The 21,856-nt window shown below is 33.3% G+C and overlaps 2 protein-coding genes across 6 annotated transcripts in view; both read left to right on the top strand.

Annotated features, from left to right (window-relative positions):
* Positions 1–14,165, top strand: part of LOC144836084 (segment polarity protein dishevelled homolog DVL-3-like) — a 65,669-nt gene extending 51,504 nt beyond the window's left edge. For 3 of the 4 annotated variants that reach the window (XM_078691270.1, XM_078691267.1, XM_078691271.1), the window contains 12 exons: positions 909–1,008; positions 2,597–2,666; positions 3,145–3,232; positions 3,495–3,546; positions 3,902–3,978; positions 5,710–5,777; positions 6,055–6,114; positions 6,541–6,642; positions 7,368–7,517; positions 8,101–8,268; positions 8,822–9,070; positions 9,998–14,165. In XM_078691270.1, coding sequence (XP_078547396.1) covers positions 909–1,008; positions 2,597–2,666; positions 3,145–3,232; positions 3,495–3,546; positions 3,902–3,978; positions 5,710–5,777; positions 6,055–6,114; positions 6,541–6,642; positions 7,368–7,517; positions 8,101–8,268; positions 8,822–9,070; positions 9,998–10,263 — 1,450 coding nt within the window. In that variant the 3' untranslated portion in view covers positions 10,264–14,165. Of the gene's footprint in view, positions 1–908; positions 1,009–2,596; positions 2,667–3,144; positions 3,233–3,494; positions 3,547–3,901; positions 3,979–4,052; positions 4,130–5,709; positions 5,778–6,054; positions 6,115–6,540; positions 6,643–7,367; positions 7,518–8,100; positions 8,269–8,821; positions 9,071–9,997 lie in introns of all 4 variants that reach the window. The other variant, XM_078691268.1, reaches the window with a different exon arrangement.
* An 809-nt stretch (positions 14,166–14,974) lies between these two features.
* On the top strand, positions 14,975–20,588 carry LOC144834977 (kelch-like protein 26). 2 transcript variants are annotated; one of them, XM_078689981.1, is made up of 3 exons: positions 14,975–15,093; positions 15,359–15,447; positions 17,570–20,588. In XM_078689981.1, exon 3 carries the CDS (start codon positions 17,585–17,587, stop codon positions 19,427–19,429), a length of 1,845 nt encoding a protein of 614 aa, XP_078546107.1. In that variant the 5' UTR covers positions 14,975–15,093; positions 15,359–15,447; positions 17,570–17,584; the 3' UTR covers positions 19,430–20,588. The 2 variants fall into 2 exon arrangements, with proteins under 2 accessions (XP_078546107.1, XP_078546106.1); XM_078689980.1 differs by lacking the exons at positions 14,975–15,093; positions 15,359–15,447 and adding an exon at positions 16,003–16,488.
* Positions 20,589–21,856: the final 1,268 nt, after the last annotated feature.

Genomic DNA, 21,856 nt, shown 5'->3' with positions numbered 1-21,856 from the left:
GTCACAAAAAAATGATTTGAAAAACAATTTAAAAAATAGGGTTTTTTTTGTTCTCAACTGCCAAAACGTTTTTAACAATGTGGGGTAACTGTAAAGTTCTGTCTACACTATCAAACTAGTTTGACAAAAAAGGTATGATGTGCCCAAATATGGTAATGATATACTTAAATATGGTAGTGATATGACACGTCCATATATGGGCACATCACATTTTTTTGTCACATAAAGTTTGACAGAGCTTAACACATCATCTTTGTCTTTGTTTTGAAACACCACAGTACTGAAACCATTTGGGAGATTTTTCAGGCCATTAAACTATAAATGCAGGACTTTTGTATCATTTTCTCCCATCAAAAATCAGCTAATTATTGATCGATTATTTGGAAACAATACAAAGTGATTAGACATCCACTATAGCCATTAATGATCTAAACCTATATTTATTTTCCTATCCAATTTTATTCTCCATCTGAAATCGTTCTCTAATGGATCCTCTAAACAGATGATGATAGCCAAAGGGATGAACAGCTTTTGTTTTCTTTAAGTTAAGTCTGGTTGAGTGACATGTGACATAGTCTCAAGCCATGTGACATGTATCTCGGAGGTCACATATAGTTACACTATGTCAGGAATGTTTATGTTACATGATATGATAGTTAAATCTATATAATTATGATTATATTATTATTCCTCTTGAAATATATCTATCTATAGTATAATGTTTCTGTTTTAAACTGATTGGTTTAAAAAACGCCGTGACCAAAATCAAATTGGGACACCCCTATGGAACACTATATAGGTTTTGAAGGTGTCCCCTTAATGGAAAGTTTTACTATACTTGCATCTGACTTATTTATGAGGGTGTTATATTATCTTGTTTTGAAGAGGATTTATATTTTATTTTTCAGATTTAGTAGCACAACAGCAGAGAGCAGTCGGCGGCTGATGGGAAAACGGACCAAGAGGAGGGTCAGGCCAAAAAGACGTCCACAGAAAAATATCCACAGGGTAAATATAAAATACTATTCCTTAATTTTGGTAATGATATTATCAATTCTTTTTTCTCTTTCAATCATAAACAGACTAAAATTAATACAGTTTTTACGCTTTAGTTATTTTAGTCAGTTAGTTTTAGTTACTGTAGTTTAGTTGTGTTAAGGTACTTTATATAGTCTACTAGATGTTTTAAGGTAGTTAGTTTAGTAAAATATTTTGTTTGGTTAGTTAGTTAGTTTAGTCAGTCAGTTATTTAGTTAGTTTTAGGCTAGTTAGTTTTAGTTAGTGTTTAGTTAATAGTTTTTAGTATTTTTAATGTTTAATTTAATTAGTATGTTTTCAGAACATCTCTTTTATTTAGCTTGCATCTTTGAGTTCATTTACAAAAAGGACACGCGTCAACATTTTATTGTATACTGTACCTATTTTCATGAGCTGCTTGTTCATTATGCCTCAAACGTTTTCTGCTGTTTTAAAACTATAAAACAAAAATTATTATAACTGACACTGTACATCATATCATAACTTATCATAACTTAATACTTAATGCTGAAAGAACATTATTAAAATTTATAGCCATTACAATGCTAACATAAATGTTATGTTGTAATGGTATGCGGTTTGAGTTAATAAATCACATGATTCTGAACAAGAATTATCACATGTTGTAGTAATGTTTATAGTGTCGTTCCTATCTGAAATGTCATACACGACAAGTATTTCAAATACTGTTTGGTTATCCCCTACATTTTGAACTGTGTCCCTACCTAATACAGTGTTTAAAGACACATGCTCAAGAAGTGTGGTAAAGTCTTGGTTTTTTAGAATACTATTTAAATACAAGTGAAAGGTTTTGGTCTAGACTGATGTGATTGGACAGTATCTGAAGGCTAATTTGCATAGTTTCATTGAAGTTTGAAATCCAGGTGGTGTTATCTATTGGTATTGTATCCAGGTTCGAGAGTGAATTCTGGTTTCTGTAAAAATAGGTTTTATTTTGTAGAGTTCTTGATTGGAGGTAATTGTTCTAGATGGTGGTGGGCAGGACACCAATCTTCCTAACAGTGACCACCCTAGAAGCCTATAGTAAAATTTTGACTGATAGACTAGAAATAAATTATATTTTAATTAGTTTATTAATTTTTTAAAGTCTCTCAATCTCATTTCATTCATCTATTCTTCATTCATTCCAACCTTCATCCAATTTTTAATCTTTCTTTGCCATCATTTTTTTGTGTAGTGATCCTTTATTAATGTATCTTCATTCATGAATTTATTTTCTGCTTTTCCTACTCTATTTATTTAATTTTCATCCATTTATTTTTCCATCAACCAATATTCATTCTTCTACTCATTTATTTATTTACCTTTCATCTACATTCATCCTCGATCTACCTGCAATCATTCACCCATCCACTCACCTATAATGGACTCCATCCATCTTAGCTTGTATTCTGCTCTAAGGAAGTCGCGGCTATAATAACTACACTGTGTTGTATTAGCAAGAGCTAGGCGGTATTAATAGCGCAATTTAATGTCGAAAACATGCATTAGTCGACTTACTTGTCCACTAATATGTATCTTTATCTTCCTCCCACAGGCATCATCGTTCAGTAGTATTACGGATTCTACGATGTCTCTAAATATCATTACAGTTACGTTAAATCTTGGTATGTATGTTGTTGGCTAAGTAAAACTAAAAATATTTTAGTACTTACTGAAAATTTGTGTAAATTTATAGTAAATTTATTTTGTTGTAGATTTTTAAATAGTATTCAAGGTTTCAATGTTTTTGATGTAAACATATTTTTATTTGTGGATGTGCTTTCCAATACTTGTGATGTCAGAATAATGTGTGCTTTTTTACCAACTCCGAAAGACTTAAGAATCTTGTGTGATGTTTGTCCATAGAGATCACTATAGTATAATAATTCTCTCCTAATTTCCAAATATAATAAGACAGTTATTCAAATTTGTATTGACAATTCTTAAACATTACATGATTAAATAGAAAATAAAATGTTAACAAAAAAATGTATTGTAGGAGGCATTCGTTTAGCTTTAAATAGCAATATTTCATGGTTTTTTGATGATATATTTCTATATTTCTAAATATTATCTTAATATTTTTTACAATTTTTTCCCCAGATAAGATAAATTTTCTTGGTATCAGCATAGTTGGTCAGAGTAACAAGGGTGGAGATGGTGGAATATATGTAGGGTCTATAATGAAAGGGTAAGTACCAATTGACATCAAGAAGAAAAGTACCAATAATTGCAAAGGATCTTGGATAAAAGTACCAATAGACGTCAAGCATAAATGTATAAATAGTCATAAAAGATATAGTGTACAAATAGTTATCAAGCATAAAAGTATCAATAGTCATAGATTAAAGTGACAATAGTAAATGTACCTTTTTGAGATTGTCGTCGAATTAAAAACCGATTTTTTGACACAATGTATAAAGTTATCAATCTTCTCTATTTTTTTCTTTTAGTGGTGCAGTGGCTGCAGATGGGAAAATAGAACCAGGTGACATGATATTACAGGTATTATACATTTAATTTTTTGAAGTATCACAATGCAAAAATTGCCTAACCTTAATTACAGCTTCTTTCCTTTGTCCCCCATTAATTTAATAATGAAAAAAACATAGGATGCTACAGTTAGTTTTACCTAGTACAGAATGGAATCGAGACAACGACCGATGACACATCAATTCAAATGATATAGTTCGGTCGTTGCAAAGCGAAAGCTCCCTATGTATGTGTACTTGATTTTGTGTTGTGGTTCAAATCCGTAATACGGCATCAATGAAACATTTACTTTTTATACAAGAAATATGTATTTCTGTATAATGCTGATTTTAATTATGTGTGTTGTTTAACAATATTTTTTTAATAGGTAAATGAAGTTAGTTTTGAAAATCTGAGTAATGATGATGCTGTACGCGTTTTACGAGAAACCGTGCATAAACCCGGGTAAGTTATTGCGCCATAAATTTACTATTCTGAACATATTTTAAATTTTTCCCACAATCCTATATTCTTCACAGGTCAACGAACATAGCTTTGAAAATTTGAGTAATGACGATGCAGTACGAGTGTTACGGGAAGCGGTCCAAAAACCTGGGTGAGTCGGCCAAAGCAGTGAACCGTGACATGGCCAAGTTGATGTCTGCTCGTATCTCCCCTTGATGTATCATTTCTAACCATTTAATTTTATTTTTGTTTTTGTATTAAATGTTGTTTCTTGTTGAAACTTGTTGACTGCTTTTTAAGGCTCAAGTCTTTAGGAGCGTGTTTCTGCTGCATAGCACGGAAAAGTGTTTATTTCTAAAATGTTTAGGACTACCGTAATTGTGCAAAATTTCTGCTCCCAAATAACCGTTAACATTTACCGAAAATGCAATGCAATCATACGTTGCACAGCGATAACATTTTAAATGCCAAATCCCAAACGTTATTTTCACGCTACCATTTAAAAAAAAGAAAGAAAATTTGTTCTGTTTCTGCTGCCAAGAAATTGGGGTTAATTTATTCAAATGGTTATTAACGGTTATTTTTTGCAACAGAAACAGGACCTGGCAGTCAACATTTTGTTTTAACAATAGTAATAACCATTTGTATTGTAATATTTTTTTCAGTCAAAGCACATTTATCTTCTTTGCACAACTGTTGTATTCAGCACATTATTAATGCATTTCTGTTTTACATAAAATGTTTTCAATGTTTTTTGTTAAGTTGTATATTAATAGCCATATCTGTAATGTGTCATGTTAACCAATATTATTTGTGTTATTGTTATTAACTGTAATTTTTTTGCTGATCGGAAAACTTTCTGTCGTTTTTGTGGCATCCCTGAAACGTATTCATTTTAAATATCAATTTTTTTCACCAATAAATAACTTTTTAACCTTTTGCATTCAGAAGAAATTAGGTCCAATTTAGTCTTCTATCTTTTAGGGGAAAAAATACAAAAAGAGAGAAGATAATAAAACTCACACTAAATGTTCTTCTCGCATTTTCACAAGAACAGTAAACATAAAGGGATTTTATTGATGGTTGAGTTTGTATCAATAATATTTAAATGTGCATATGAACATTGTTTGCTCGACCTAAATTAACTCAACTCTGAGTAATGAAAGTTAACATTAGGATGTACATTGTATAAATTTAAAAGGATTAATTTTTAAAATATGAAATAAGTTTTTTTAATGGTTTTTTTTTATCAGTAATGTGTAAAATGAGTGTGGATGATGATTGTGTTGCATTAAGTTTTTTTTTTTTTAAGCATGAAAAATGTAAATGTTATCAACATATTTGTTATTAATACTCTACCTTCTTTAATTTCGTTTTTCCTTACTATATTTTTGTCAAACTAATAAACTGTTGTTCTTTTTGTCCGACAATTAATACAATTAATAAATTAATGTTATAAATGTTACTGTATTTTATTTTGTTGAAAATCATAATTGTAATTTTTCATTGTCTTATAGTTAATTTGTTATACAGTGGACACTTTTGGGTCTCAACAAAGTGTCCCATTTTTAATAACAGTTTCTTCTTAATAGGGTTGGCTATAACATATATTGCCCCTCCTTCCTTTTATGGGAAAGTGTTCTACTGTATTTAAATATAAGTGGAAGTGTTTATAATGATCTTATGTTAATCCTGATGTAATTATGAAAATTATTTCTACTTCTTATTTAGACCTATACGACTGGTTGTTGCTAAGTGTTGGGACCCTACACCAAAGGGTTACTTCACAATACCAAGAAGTAAGTATAAGAATTTTGTTGGCGGAATATGTTTGAATAAAGTTAAGTTAAGTTGTTATAATTTACTAGTCGAGTGCCGATTGTTAAAGACCGGCACGCAAACCTAATCGTAATTATATAGGCACAGGTTCAACCATAGTTCTTGTGGTAGAAGTTTTCTTGGACAAGGACTCAAAACGGTAAAATTCATAATTAGCATTTATGTGAAAAATGTTATCTAATTGAGTTTTTAAACTATATAAATTACACCCATTATTTTCTTTTACTTTTACTGTAGGTGAACCGGTACGGCCAATAGACCCCGGTGCGTGGGTGGCACATACAAATGCCATGAAAGGTAAGTTGACTTTATTGCATAGACGAAGCTAGCGATTGAGCTAGGCTAAGTTAGCTAGTGGGAGCTAGACTAGGCTAGCTAGTGGGAGCTAGGCTAAGCTAGCTAGTGGGAGCTAAGCTAAGCCAACTGGTGAGAGCTAAGCTAGTTGGTTAGCTAGGCTAATCTAGCCATTGATCTAGGCTATGCTAGCTGGTGAGAGTTAAGCTAAGCCAACTGGTGAGAGCTAAGCTAAGCCAACTGGTGAGAGCAAAGCTAAGCCAACTGGTGAGAGCAAAGCTAGCTGGTGAGGTAGGCTAAAACAGAAAACTATTTCTAAAAGTGCAACAAAATGAGAGAGAGAGTTAACAGTAACACCACACAATTACTAATATGACTATATTTCATATTCCTGTGTTCCTTACATTTTTTTCTTAATATCTATTTTAGAATATGCAGCTGCAGCTTCAAGAGGAGGTCCTATCAGTCCCTCGATGACCTCCATGACCTCTGCTACTTCTTCAATTACTAGCTCCATTCCAGAGTCAGATCGTAAGTGACATTTTTTTAGACAGAATTACTAATTTCACACCCTGATATGATGATATATCTATTAGTATTAAAGAAATCCTGATTTATTATTATCAATTACAGATGTTTTTCAATAAATTATGACTTATATATTAACAGGGCATCTAAATTTATTTGTGATTTTATTATTTATGACAAAAATAATTGGTTATGGTTAGTTCCCTGTATGGTGGAAGAAATGTCATTAGAAAATTTATGAAGTGATCTTTTGATCTACCTATATATGCATTATTTATAGGACATGTTAACACATTTTATTGATGACAAAATTAATACCATAACATAGAAAAGGTTATTGGGTTCATTGAGATCAAATGTATTTTAACATGTTAATCAATTTATTTTTGCTGTTGTGCAAAAAGGTATGCAAATTATTGATTGGTTCTTCTTTATTCAACAATTTTAAATACAGTAATCAGAATAATTTTAAGAATACAGATACCAGATTGTATGAACATTTTTTAAAGTTTTGATTTTTTTAAAGTTAGATTGAAATAACTTTAGACGAAATTGTTATGTTACCCAAACATAGCATAAAATAATGGCTTCTGATTTTTTAATTAAAATTCATTCAATCTTGCTAAAAATAAGTCTGGTATTCTGAGAGTTTTATTAATGTATTTATTGTATACTACCTTTCTCTTGCAGTGTTTTTAATAACAATTTTTTTCATTTTTTGTTTAAAGTTTGTTTTTCAAAAGGCTACAACGATATCGGACCATTAACTATCAACACACCGATGCTGTCCATAGTACGTGCAATGGCTGCGCCAGATTCGGGTTTAGATATCCGAGATCGTATGTGGTTGAAAATCAAGATACCAAGTGCATTTATAGGTTAGTATTTAAATAATTAATGTTTATGAGTGCAATGGGGCAAATAATTTCATGAGGTGAAATGAATTAAGAAGGTTAATATGACACATTTCATCTTTCGCCAATTTAAATTATTTTCCCCTTTGCACAAATATAAAACGTTCATTATTTGTTTTATAACACACCTACTGTAAATTATTAACAAAAAAACATATTTCTAGGCTTAGAAAGCCTCAATAAAGTGTTACTAAAAAAGAATAGGATTAGAAAATGAAACTTAACTAAATCAAAAAATATTTAAGCCATCAATATTCATTATATAGTTAATAAATTTGCTTCTATGAAATTTGTATCTTAATTTTTCTATTTATAGGACTACTCAACTAAAAATCTGTTTCATGTTTTACCATGTACATTGTAATGTCTCAGCTAATGAAACTCAGCCCTAAAGCTCTTTTTGGCTTACTTGAGATTCTACACATAAGCGATGATTGTATTAAACAAGGTTTTTTCTTATGTTTTTTTTTGTTACTTTATGTGTAAAATGAATGAATGAAATCATGAAGAATTCATAGTTAATTAGTCACCTTTTTCGATTACACAGGTTCCGATGTCGTAGAATGGTTGTTTAACCATGTAGAAGGGTTCCAAGACAGGAGGGACGCACGTAAATACGCCACCAATATGCTAAAGATGAATTATATAAAACATACAGTTAACAAGATTACATTCTCAGAACAGTGCTATTACGTTTTTGGTGATTTATGCTCAAGTAAGTTTAACTTTTTTTCAAATTCATTTTAATTTGGTTTTGATATTATTTATACCAAATTAAACATTTTTAAATATCATGTAGAGGATAGAGTCTTGGTTGTGATTCCCATTTGAGAATTTATTTCCATGTGCAGCTCATATTTTTACAAGTCACTACTTGCTATAAGTATATAAAGTTAAGATAAACGCGAGTCCTGTGTTTATTTTGAACGAAGGGAAATGAGCTATTTGGAGCTCTATGTACTAAGCCTTGGCATTATGTTGTAGGGTGGCTAGTTCTTGCCTTGTCCTTCCTAGTATTTTCAACCAGGTACTCGCTTACAGAGCGGACTGTGGGTCTTTCTGTATGATAGTCAAAAAGCCTTAACCACTACTACTACTGCTATTACCACTAAATAAATAAGGTTTATCTGTATCGAATGACCTATTGATAAGACCACCATTGTTCATGTTTCAATATTGATTGACAAAAAAAGTAGACATATATATATATAATATATAGTTTAAAACAAAAAACATATATTTAAATATAATATTGCATTCTCTTGTAGATATGGCAGCACTATCATTAGGTGACGAGCACTCGGAAGCTGACCAAGATGTGCTCGCCCCCTTGCCTGGCGCACCACCCCACTGGGTACCCATGGCCCCCGCACCTCCTCTCCCCTACCCAGCATCTCAAATGAGTTATAACAGCCAGCCACCTTGCTATCAACAAGTTGCCGGCGGTTACGCATCATTCGACACGGCCAGTTATACAAGTTTTGGGAATGGCAGTATAGGCAGTGCTGGAAGTGGAGGTAAAGATGAAACTTTTGTTTCTACCAGGAAATGATTCTACTGCAGTTACTGCAGTAACTACATTTTGTTTACTCTCTACCTTTTATGAAATTGTTAGCAAGCCACCTTTTTTTCATGATACATGCTGTTTATTGTAGTGATTGCCTCAAAGTAAAATCATACATTATTGCAAGTATTATTAATTATTATTAATTGCAGTAGATAATTTTAACATGATCCCTTGATAAACCTACCATATTTTGGCCCTTTCAAACACGGTTGAAGGCAACATGACCATTAAAAACAAGCACGAATGTGCGATACTCGGGGTACAGCAAAAGAAGCTGTAATGACGTCATAAGACCGGATGTAACGTCACACACATCAATAACGTAGATACCAAATACGACTATACGGTACCATCTTCGAGACATGATATAGCTGCATCCGGTTTGAAATTAAATCTATAGCTTTGAGGACATGTCCCTGTAGTATATTCATGCCAAATCCCAGCTCAATACTACAACGAATAAGGGAGGAGTAGTACTTTATAAATCGCACTTTTTACTCAATAGTGTCCAGATGGAGGAGGAGGAGAAAATGAGCAAGTCCTAGACTCGGGTACCCCGAGTAACAATTGGAAGAACCTCAGTTGAACATAGCGACTTCACACAATTCACCGCCTAATAAAGACATACTATTTTTTTGTAGATGCTTTAATACATTGGGCACTTGCTACAATAATTATATATGAATACTTAATTGAGACATGTTGCTTAGTTCATACTATTAGTTAGCTTAGGTTATACAGAGAAGGTAGATGATGAGTTGAATTATTTTTTCTATTCTATTTAGTATTGCTCAATTACAATAAGATTAAAAATATTTTCTCTCCATGATTGATTTCTTAAAAACTTTCTGAACCGTTTTATTTTCAACTTTTTTAGGAAGCAGCGGTTCAGGAAAGAGCCAAGAGAAGAGTAAATCTCACAGCAAAGGCAGCGAGAGCGGAAGCGAGTCAGACTTAACCATCAACGCAAGCCGTCCCGGAAGCATGCAAGGTGGAATGCAAGGCGAGAACATCCCAGTACAAGTACCCGTTCCACCGTTACCGCGACAGCTAGGTCAGATGCCAGCCGATCTATCAGGCAGTAGGCAGTCCTTCCGTATGGCTATGGGAAATCCATGCGAGTTCTTTGTAGATGTAATGTGAGGGCGCTGCTCTGTATAAACACTCTCTCAGCACTCATGCTGAGGCAGTATAGGCTTCATTAATTTATTCAATAAAAAACCTTACATCGAGCCTCTAATGTACTTAAACAAATTTGATGAAAGTTAATTTATATAATTATTGAATAGCCAGTGATGTTTATATAATACTTGATCATGTTTATTTTAAAATTCATAATTCTTCAATCATGTGATTTCATCCACAACTAGGACGCATTTACTAACCCAGTTAAAATACGATTGGGTCAAAGAATAAAGAAGTGAGTGTGTTCAAAATCATGTTCACTACAATTTCAGGTGTTTAAAAAATGCTTATAATTTATGGACAACTATTTTAATGTACAAACAATTTTAATGGCTGCAGGTGTATTGCGTTATCACTTATAATTTAACACAACACAATCGTTTTGTAGAAGAAAACATTAAAGAGCACAATTAGTTATAAATGCAAACTTAAGTCCGGCTGCTGTTTGATAAATTGTCACTTTTCGTTACAATTAGAATTGAATTACTGTTACATATAAAAAAACATCCTTTATGTAGTATGGTTATCAATTATTACAGTTATACTTCCATTAAAATTAATTATTTCCAACTACCAGTCAAAATTAGTTTCATACCAACTAAAACAAAAATCTCTCTAACTCTAGTAAAAAGGTTGTCGACACAATTTATCTGCGAAAGGAATAAAAGTAAAAGTTGAGAATGTCTCAACGTTACAGTTGTTGCTCTACAATGTCTTCAAGGGTTATATAATGAAAACGTCAAGACACTCTCAACCATACTTTATATCCGTTTGGGAACACATGGTGTATCGCAAACCTAACTTTAACAGTTTTTATTTGCCATGCAAACAAATAATGTCTCACTAAAATTTCGCCTAGTGTAAAGAGGCTTTAAGGCAGATGAGATTGGATTACAGTATTTTTTCATTCATTTTGTCATAAATTATAACAAATTCAAGTATACAATAAAGAGTGTGCTCAAGAATAAATATGTAGTATAAGTTAAATAAAACAGAGTACAAACATAATATAATGAAACAAACAAAAAATGTGTATTCTAAACAGTGTTTTACACATGCATTATTTCCATTAGCTCCAATGATAATGCATTGTATTCCATATGCAAATGCAGTGTATCACATATGCAAATTAATTGTATCACATGCACAGGTGGCTTATGATATACCTTTGTAATAATTATCCCACCTGTAATTTAATTGTTAAAAAACAACATAGAAAAATAAACATCAAAATATTCATTTTAATATCAACTTAAACATCAGGAATTTCCTTGCTTTTTATCTTTAAAAAAACCTTGGTATTCTCAACAAAATTGTTATCAAACTAAAATTCCGAATGCATTAGATTTTGGTTTCCACCTTTCTCTCGGTTTTAATTTGCTGAATGGGTGGGTATAGGACCGTAATCTGAAAGTAGTTCAACGATGTAGTTCACGCGATTAAGTGTTAAATCGTTTTTCAGCATACGTTTTCATTTATAAATATCAAATGCCACGTACATCTGTGTACAATATAATCTTTCAAAAATATAAACAATTTCACGCTCAAGGTCTAATAATTGTTGAAAAATGTTTTTACTGTTGATTGTGACATCATGTACTTAAAATTGATCTAAAATTTGAATACATTTGATGAAAAGTTAGCTAGAATTAAAATTATAATATTAAATTATTGAGCTGATGACAAAAAATTGTTGGGTTTTCAATGATAGTGTTAGACTTGTTTTTATACATAGGCTTGATTGATAGAATTATATGCTTAAAGGGAAAACTTTTCTTATATGACACCAAAAATTGGATAGTTAAAGTATTCATTATTAAGTTAGATTTTATTAAAATATAAAATTGAAATTAGTTAATTATTGTAATGAATTATAATTTACTATTTAAAATTATTGTTATTATAATAGTATTGATATTTTGATTGTGTTTTTGATTATTTTAATTAAAAGTAATTAATTGAGCCATGTTTATATGATTCATTGGAACACATCCATTCAGGGGACAAAAATGGAATTTAAAATAAAGTACAGTTCACATTTAGGAGGAAAACCTCTATTCAGTGGACACTTCCTAATAAGTGAATACATTTTAAAACACTTCAACTATAACAACTATATTTTAATTGGACACTTCTGGCCCCAATGCTTTGTTTTCCTCACTAAACACAAAAAAGCATGAATTTTCCATTTTTTTATTTTTATCTAAAAAAGAAGCAAAATATCATTACTGTGTTATTTATTATTATTATTGTAGTTTTTTTATTTTATTTTTTTAGAATTAAGTGTGTTTCATTTTAAGTGTAGCTTTATGTAAATATTGGGTTTTCATCATTTTTTATAATATATTTTTTTTCTGTCGATAAACTTTACATTTTCAAAAAAAAAACATATTAATCATGCTAGCCCACCATTGTTGAAGAAATTATGCATAAATTGTGTTTTTTTGTTATGTTTATATACAATAAAATATACATATCATTATACGGACTTTGGTAAAAGTCCACTAACCATATTTAATAATTATTACAGGGATGCACCCCTGTATTGGCTGATACATGGTCCTCAAATGTAAGCCCATCAAAACAATTTCCAGGAGGTGGGCTTTTACTAGAGTCCGTGCAGTATTTGATATTAATGTATTTTAATACATATATTGATAGTGGTATATGATTGTGTTTTATATATTTAATATTTCTTATTTTAAAATACATTTTTAAGAAAGTAAAAATACAATAGTACGACATACATTCGGCCATTTTATTTAGAATGATGCATTGTGGGAGATTTATAGATGAATTAAATTCATATATTTAAAATCGTAAAGGAATGGATTCTAAACTTTACATTATTCGTGCTTCTCTCCTTGTCCGATTACGACCACAATGCATTGTTCAAAATGGCGGTAATGAGTACCATTATAATAACATCTAGTTTTGCTTTTAGTAATGTGTTTGAATTCATTCTTTCTCAATGTAATTATATTAGGAGTGAGTATTTTCTATTGTTAACATTTACCCTTTAGCATACGCATATATTATGTACTTGTACTGTACTGTACTGTAACAGTTGTCAGGCTACATGATAGTACCTCCTCCTTAATTACCACTCTCAACCATTCTACATTTTTTAAAGGTATAGACAAAAATCTTCAAATTTTATATTGTGTGTACATTTGTATTTTACTGTGTGGCAATCATTTTGTTGAGTGGCACTGCGCTTTAGTGCGTAAGTGTTTATCTACAATTGTTAGGAGTGAAATTGAAATTTAGTGTATAAATGAATAGTAACATTATGTGTACTTGGATCGTATTGTTTGTAAAGAAACTGCTTAACGAGTGACGTCATCATTTTAAAAGATGGAACTCCGTGGCTTAGAGTTGTGAGCGATATAGTTAAGTTATAAGCAGAGTTATCTGTATAGAAAGTATAATATATGGTATGCTTGTAGCGTTTTGGTGCTTGTTACCTAGCAACAAACAACAAATACTGTAAGCCTCTATAACTTCTTTATTTACGGGAGATTAATAGTGATTTCTTTCTTTAGATGGAGAGGCGTTATTTTTTCTGTTTAATTATGTTTTAAATTTTTTCTGATGTCTAATATAGTTGTTATTTCCATCCAAGTGTTTTTTCTAACGCATTTCATGTTTTATCATTCATGAAGAGCAGCTTGCAGTAAAATTGGGTTAATATCGGTGCGTACCTGGCAACCGTGATTTGAAAAAAAAAGCTCGTAAAATGAGTTTAAATCTGTGGGTGTTTTGTATTTAAAATATGATAAATGGATGATTGAATTAAACCAATCGTTCTAATTTCCAAATGATTCCAAAATTGTAAATAAAGAACCGTCAGAATCTTATGTATTGAATTATTTGTGTTTATTTTTTAGATATTATTTATTGTTAAATGTATTTAAAGTTCTTACTGACTAACTTTAGGTGGACTAATGCGTGTCCAGTGAGGTTGATTTAAAACCATGCATAGATGATCGAGACTTGGATGATGTCTGTATCCAGGACGATATGAACCCAAGACCTAGATGTCTGAGGCACGTGTCCTTATCCACGATGTACCGTAACTAGTCTACTGTGTAATTCCAAATTGTCCTGACTATAATTACACGGTATCTTGGTAAGGGATAGAACTACTAAATTCCTTCTAGTCGGGACCCCTCAGGATGTAAATCCCCTTTCGGGGATTATCTCCAAAAGGGGATTTACAAATCTATCCTAATGAATTTTATTTTGCTTTTTGTCCAGTTCCCTTTGTCTGTGCTGGTTATTGAAATCAAATCAAATTGGTACCAATTTATACTGATTGCCGAAAAGTAGTCAAGTGAAACATCTAGACGTTAACATTGCCCAAAACAAAACCTGTTAGATAGGCGCGCCTATGTTTCTTCTACTTTTTGTTGATTTTTAATTTCATGGCTAAGAATATGTTTTAGTAGCTGAATCCATAGCTACTAGTGATATCTATAGCATACATTGTGGCTACTGGTTGTTTTGGAAGAAACTGAAATGATAGTAGTTTCTTCTGAAAGACTTTCAGCCAATATAATTCAGTATGTACTGTTCTGTAGGTGTATTGTTTTACCATAGTTTTGTATAGTGGATCTTCTGTGTGACGCCGAAGAGGTCGTGAGTGTGGTAAAGTAGCATATATGACAACTTCTCAGACAGAGGAGACAGATAAAGTCACATACCCACAAGGAGGAGTGTTTGTTGACCTCGCCTGATGCCCAACCAATACCAGCAAGCTGTATCGTGGTTGGCACTTTTACACAGGTACGTTAAGGAATTGTTTAACCAATCGGCAAATCAAACAAGGGGGAGTGGATGGGTGTAAATTGTAATGCAAAAGATATAGAAATTTAGGTTTAAGTTCAGTACTTAAATTTACATTGTTGGCCTCCCTCCGCACCCCTTTCAAAATATTGCATTATCCGTCGCTATAAGTCTACCCCATGTAAAATTAATGTTATGTTATGTGTTTTATTCATGATTTATTATTAGAAAAATTTACCGTTGTTTTACTGTATTTACTCTACAGAGCTGTTTGCTTTTCATGATGATATGTAACAACTGTACTTATTTCCAGATGGTACCAAATATTGCACGATAACAGTATCATTCGGTACAGTACGTAAAAGAAAACGACCTTGTCATTCTAAACATTACATTTCTTATAATAATTATAATTATATGAGTCAATGGGCGTATTGCTGAAAAAATCGATTATGTGATTAATACATAAAATCGTATTGTTGATCACCGCTTAATCCTTTAACATATCAAAAAACAAATTTCAGTTTATAAAACATCTTGTTTCGAACAGAGTATTCACACGCTCCACAATTATTTAGGCTTACTTACTATATTTTCATATATTTTTTATTACATTTCAAATTGCACCGACAGACGACTCATATTAATAATACGCGTATTTAAGCGTATTTTAGTTACGCACCGGTGAATAAATAACCCTATTATAACTCTTAAGATGAACAACGCGTACACCGCGTCGTAACGCGCGCGGTAGTTTGGTGAGGTTAAAAGAGTCGTATGTAGTATAATTATTGAAAGCATACTTAGCAAACGTAAAAGTGTTCTTACATTACCTAGAATTGAAAAACGAATATTTGGACTTGCGTCCAAATTGAATATTTATTATAGAATTATGGTTACACCTATTTGAGTCACCCATCAACAATGACTAAATATCGGAATATAAATAGTGGTAAAATCAATTAAAAGGCACTTATTGGCACACAACGCGTAGCATACTATAATCGACCTGATGTCTTTACACGGATGAGTAGGCCTGAACAGAACGGAAAACAAAAGGCACCGGTCATGAAAGAGCATAGAGAATTGTACCCGAGCAACGATAACCAACATCTATTGTACTCGGCATTCGCTTGATTGAAGATCAACCAATGAAAAGCGTGTTTCTGTAGATACTAGATGCGACTATGATTTAAATGATACGCTAGTGAAAGCGTTAGCTGTTTACATATTTATATTTAAAATCCTTCTAGAACACAGCACTGTATATAGGTCCATTTATGAGAATATGGCAACCGGAATGTAGAACGTTACATGTTGACGGCTTTATAATTTGTTATACGTTTTCACTGATATAATACGTAGTATATGGACAGCACGATGAATGTGAATTTGGTAAGTACCTGTACATAGTGTTTTTTTAGATTGTACTTCCGTCATAAACATGTTAGGCCTACTCAAGTTTGTGCGGTGGGGATCACTTCCAATTCCCCCTCCCCACAGCGTGCGTATCGATGGAAGATTTCCTGATATTACAGTCTCTGATGTAAACGCTGAACGTGAATTCCGTTAACACCATTAAATAAACCACATTACCATCTGATTCGTACATATTGTACAGTACCATCATCTACCATAACCAGAACCACCAATCTGTATAATCACTATCATGTTTATAGTATAATTATTTCCATTTCTTCCGAAGTTACAATTCTAATTTTCATCAGCAGTTCTATGGGGCATTTTACTGTCCATGATTGTCCATTATAATCGTCACTACCATCCTATCATTATCATCATCATCATTGTTGTCATCATTATCATCATCATCGTGATCGTCATTATCAGCAGCAGCATAGTATCATCATCGTCATCATGATCATCTTTAGCAGCATAGCATCATCATCATTATCATCATCGTATCATCATTATCATCATCATCATCATCATCATCGTGTCATCATATCATCATCGTATCATCATCATCATCCTCATCATCATCTCATCATCATCATCATCATCATCATCATCGTATCATTATCACCATCATCATCATCATCATCACTAACTGCATCCCCACCATTGGCAGACAATGAGAGCACTCTGCCTCACACTTCAAAAGCCTGAGACACCTAATCATCGTAGTCACATTAGGCCTACTACACCAATTCACCATCGTCTATCAGAACGTCTAAGGAGAAACATTCGGGACCCAACAAAGCGTTCCCTTTATAGGGCTGTCCCCTGATAGGGGTCGGTCGTAGAGTAGTGACTATTGTTAAAACATATGTTTATTCTCGTGTATTTCAATTCACAGGGGAAGGTGGCTTCTGAATAAGGTGTCCCAAAAGGGGAGGTCTACTTCTACCTAACCCTAACCCTATTTATTGTTGATACTTGAACTTCAGTGACATCATTAGCGTCTCAATATTTCGAATCAATTAACTAAACGAATTATCGATTGTTTTCTTTTCAGAATAGGAGCAAATCGATGAGCCCTGGGAGGACAAAGGATGCGTCTTGTACATCACCCGTCAACAATCTATCACCTAGGCGTGGACGTAGGAAAAAAATATCTATGAAAGAAATTAATTTATCCCCAAGAAGACGACCTTCTCGCCGAACGCCCGGGACAAACCATGTAATGGACGACCTGAACAGACTTCGTCTGGACGGACATTACTGTGACGTCACTCTTATTGCAGACGGTAAACGACATCTCGCGCATAAGAATATATTAGTGGCGAGTAGTCCGTATTTTAAGGAGTTGTTTGAAGCCAAAGGTAACCAAGACAAGTCGGAATTTAGGTTGATTGGTATCCGCAGCTCAGCATTGTCTGTTGTTCTTGGTGTTGTGTACACTTCCAGTCTGAATGCTTCCGATGTGAGCGAACTTGACGACTTGCGGGAAACGCTTCGAACTGCGTACACTTTACGTATAGAAGTAGTTAATGTCGTCTGCGGGAAGTTTATGATCGCGCGTTTGAAGTGTAAGAATTGTGTAGACTATTTTTTGCTCACCAAAGAGTTCCACATGGACGATATCAGGAATGAGGTTGTTGAGTATATTGCTAAGAGTTTTGGTGAAGTCATTGAAAGTAATCTCCATTTACCTCTGTCTTGCCAACAGATAATTCACTTTTTAAGTAGAGATGATCTGTCGGCAAAGTCTGAGATTTTGATTTTTGAAGCTGTTATGGAATGGTTACGAAGCGATTGGCAAGACCGAAAAGACTACGCCCCTCTTATTATGACCCACATTCGTTTTCCTTTGATACATCCCAATGACATCGTAAACAAAGTCCAAGCTGAGGAAGCTTTAATGGACATACCAGAGTGTCGAACATTGATTACAGAGGCAATGTCATACCATTTGTTACCACACCATCAGCATTCCTTCCAAACTCTAACACGTGCAACAACGGACGTCTTTGTTGTCTTAGGTGGTGAGGATATGCAAGGGTTAACCAGTGAACAAACATACGTATGTGATATTGAGACAAACGTTTGGAAACCGTTCACAGACATGCCAATTCGAAGACTCGATTTAGCTGTGGCCACCATGGATAATTTCTTGTACGTAGCTGGTGGCCAGTTCTCTGGTGATTCCTTAGGTATTGACAGCATTGGCACGGTTCACCAGTATAATCCACGGTTTGATACATGGCGTCAACTCTGTCCTATGAAAAAGAGACGCTCCCTGTTCTCTTTAGATGGGATGAATACGTATCTGTATGCAGTTGGTGGGAAGAATACTCAAGGAGGATTGGCAAGCGTTGAAAGGTATGACAGTGGCACGGACTCTTGGGAGTACGTCGCACCTCTAACGCTTCACACATTTGGGCATAGCAGCGCAGTTGTAGGCGGTAAACTTTTCATCACCGGCGGCGTCGTTGACGGTGGACATTTCAGCAATGCATTACAAGTTTACGATCCAAACCATGATAAATGGACGTTTAAAGCGCCAATGTCTTCGACAAGAGCCTTCCATGTTATGTGTTCCGTGGGTAAGAAAATATACGTCATAGGCGGCAACACGCGGGATAGTAAAAATCGACGAGTTGATTGTCGCGCTGTAGAATGTTACGATACAAAAAATGAACAGTGGTCGACGTTAGCGCGTATGCCGATTGGGGTAAGTTTAGCAGGTGTGTGCGTTTATAGCAAATGCGTGTACATTATTGGCGGATATACTGGCAAGTTTTCGGACAGACATTCTGAGGTTCAAATGTATGATATTGAAACCGACAAATGGAAAATTGTCTGTAATTTACCAGAGTGCGTAATCAGACACAGGTGTTGTATACTATCTGTACCACAATCACGCTTACTTTGATCCTGATTAAGTTCTCAAAAAGTCAACATTTTACTATTACTGTACGGACCATATCAAAGTTATGTTACTGTAGTAATTACTATTTGCTTGCTTTTTAACCGGATGGAATTATTTAGCAAGTCATTTTTTTGGTGGTAATCGTACATGCTGTTTATTACATAACCTAATGCATTGAAACAAACTAAAATAACACGTTATTGCATGCCGTAAAATATATAGTTACTGCAGTAGCCCCAGTATAAGAATAATTCTGACAATGTCCCTTAGTTATTGAAAGTTAAAAAGAAGAAACACATTTTGCTCCGGCATTTTATACGTGTGTATGGACCTCTTTATTGTGTTGTCAAAAACGTTGTGGATTTTCAATTTTGATGTCTGTTTTTTTAAGTTACAACTCCTATTAATACTACCAGCTCATTAAAACAAAAAATCTAAGTTTTGTAATTTTGTTAATGCTTTTAAAGATATTGCCTCCAAAAACATGAAAAATGCAGAAAAGGCCATTTTGCACAACACAAATAATAAGTTCTCTTTATAAAAAGACAGAATAGAATTAAATTAACCAAAAACCATTACCATTTTACTTTTTCTTGCTTTAAATTACAGTTTTCCTCGTAAATAATTTCATTTTTTTCGATCCAAACTATTATGTGAAACTAAAATGGAATATTTAAAAAAAAACAATTTTTGGAGGACAATATCTTCAATGTTTTCTATTCGTAACCATCACAGTGACTTTTCATAGTTGACTATTTGGCTTGAGTGAGCCCTCTATATTTTTTTGCAAGTTTCATATTTTAGAGGGCGCACTCTTATTTATATATTTTGCGTATTCGACTTCTTCTATTTTTAACTTGATATTTTTTTAGTCTAGTGGTACAGTATGTAAAAAAAAAATAGAACTCAACGAAGGTGCGTTGAGATTAGTTTGAAGTAAACAATTGTATAAAGCCCGCGAGAAAGAACGACCAATATTTTGCTTTTATCTTTTTTTTTACTCGTTGGCCTCCTGTGAATAAATTTCTTTTTTAATTTGTACTTTCCGTTTTTTTATATTTTATTTAACTGTTATACCGAGCTTTACGAACCTATAAAATTAGATGGAAAATATTTTACAATTTTTATATCGCTGTGTGACGTTGGTTAGATTGGTAACAATGGTGTCCTGCAGTATAGATTACAATACATCGGGACTAATATCGCGGCGGCGAATATTTCTTTTGACGTAGCAGCACCACCAGATGGCGGTTTTTTTTAAAGCAAGTACTTATGATACACTATGTGTACCAACATTTTATTGACGAATATTAAGCCGAATTGCCAAGAACCTAGACTAGACGAAACTTCAACATATGAAAAAGATTACGCATAGGTAAGGCAGGGGCGCCGTTTCCCGTACCTAAAGAGCCAACAATATCGGCTCCTAGTCCTGGTGGTAGAACAAGTTCCCTCGAATAAGGACTATAAACCGTAGGTCCAGAGTGTACACAGTGTGTCCGTGTGCACTTTAAAGGACCCAGTTCATTATTCGAGACGAATATGGGTGAACTGGTTCACAAAATAACCCTGGTCATGGGGATTACCACGTATCTGATAGGACAGTTATTATTCATTCATTCAATCTTTTATTTCGGAATTTCCGGTCCATAGAAAGTAAAATTATTAATTAAAAGATAAGCAAGACTGCACTAATTACTACTACTCATCTCAGGGTGGCATTCCACATGGAGGGAATCTTTGTATGTAAGACGTTGCCTATATTGTTGAGACTAAACATTTACTGTAGGTAATTCTTGGTCACATGTGCCTAAACTTGACTCAATGTTTGGATAAAGGTGTAGGCCTACACATTTTTTTTTTATTTCAAAGATTTTTACACAAGGGTCATGAAAGTATTGCCTGTTAAACTTATTTATTAAAAATCGTGAGTATAAGTAAAATTGTTCATATTGGAACGTCTCTCTTTTTATTTGTCTAACTATTAGTTTCTTTAGTTGTGTGTCTTTTCAATATGTGTTGGATATTCATTTCCACATACAACGTTTCCATTTTGAAGATGTGGCAAGATAAGGGCGTTATAGATTTATTTTGTGTAGAGAAAATGTAACATAATTTTGCTTGCATCATATCATAACCGTCCCGAATTGTTATTGGTCAACGGCGTTGTGACTGTATAACCAAGGTATGATGGAACATCACTGTGCACCAAGCAGCCTCGCTACATGGTTTGCCTTACCATAGTTATAACAAAGTATCGATGGTTTATTTTATAGATATTTTTGTGATCAACTCATCAGTATTTATTATAATAAACTACGTCATCTCTGAACCATCTTTTTTCTACATATCGGATCGCACGTGGATTAAAATGCGAACGCCAGCGTATAAAGTATAAAACCAAACATGATCGCACAGAAATTGGACATA

The sequence above is a fragment of the Antedon bifida genome, chromosome 2 (genome assembly GCF_963402885.1).
Source record: "Antedon bifida chromosome 2, ecAntBifi1.1, whole genome shotgun sequence".
Classification (NCBI taxonomy): Eukaryota; Metazoa; Echinodermata; class Crinoidea; order Comatulida; family Antedonidae; genus Antedon; species Antedon bifida.
Note: the sequence above shows the minus strand (reverse complement) of the source record. Positions and strands in the feature narration are given on the sequence as shown.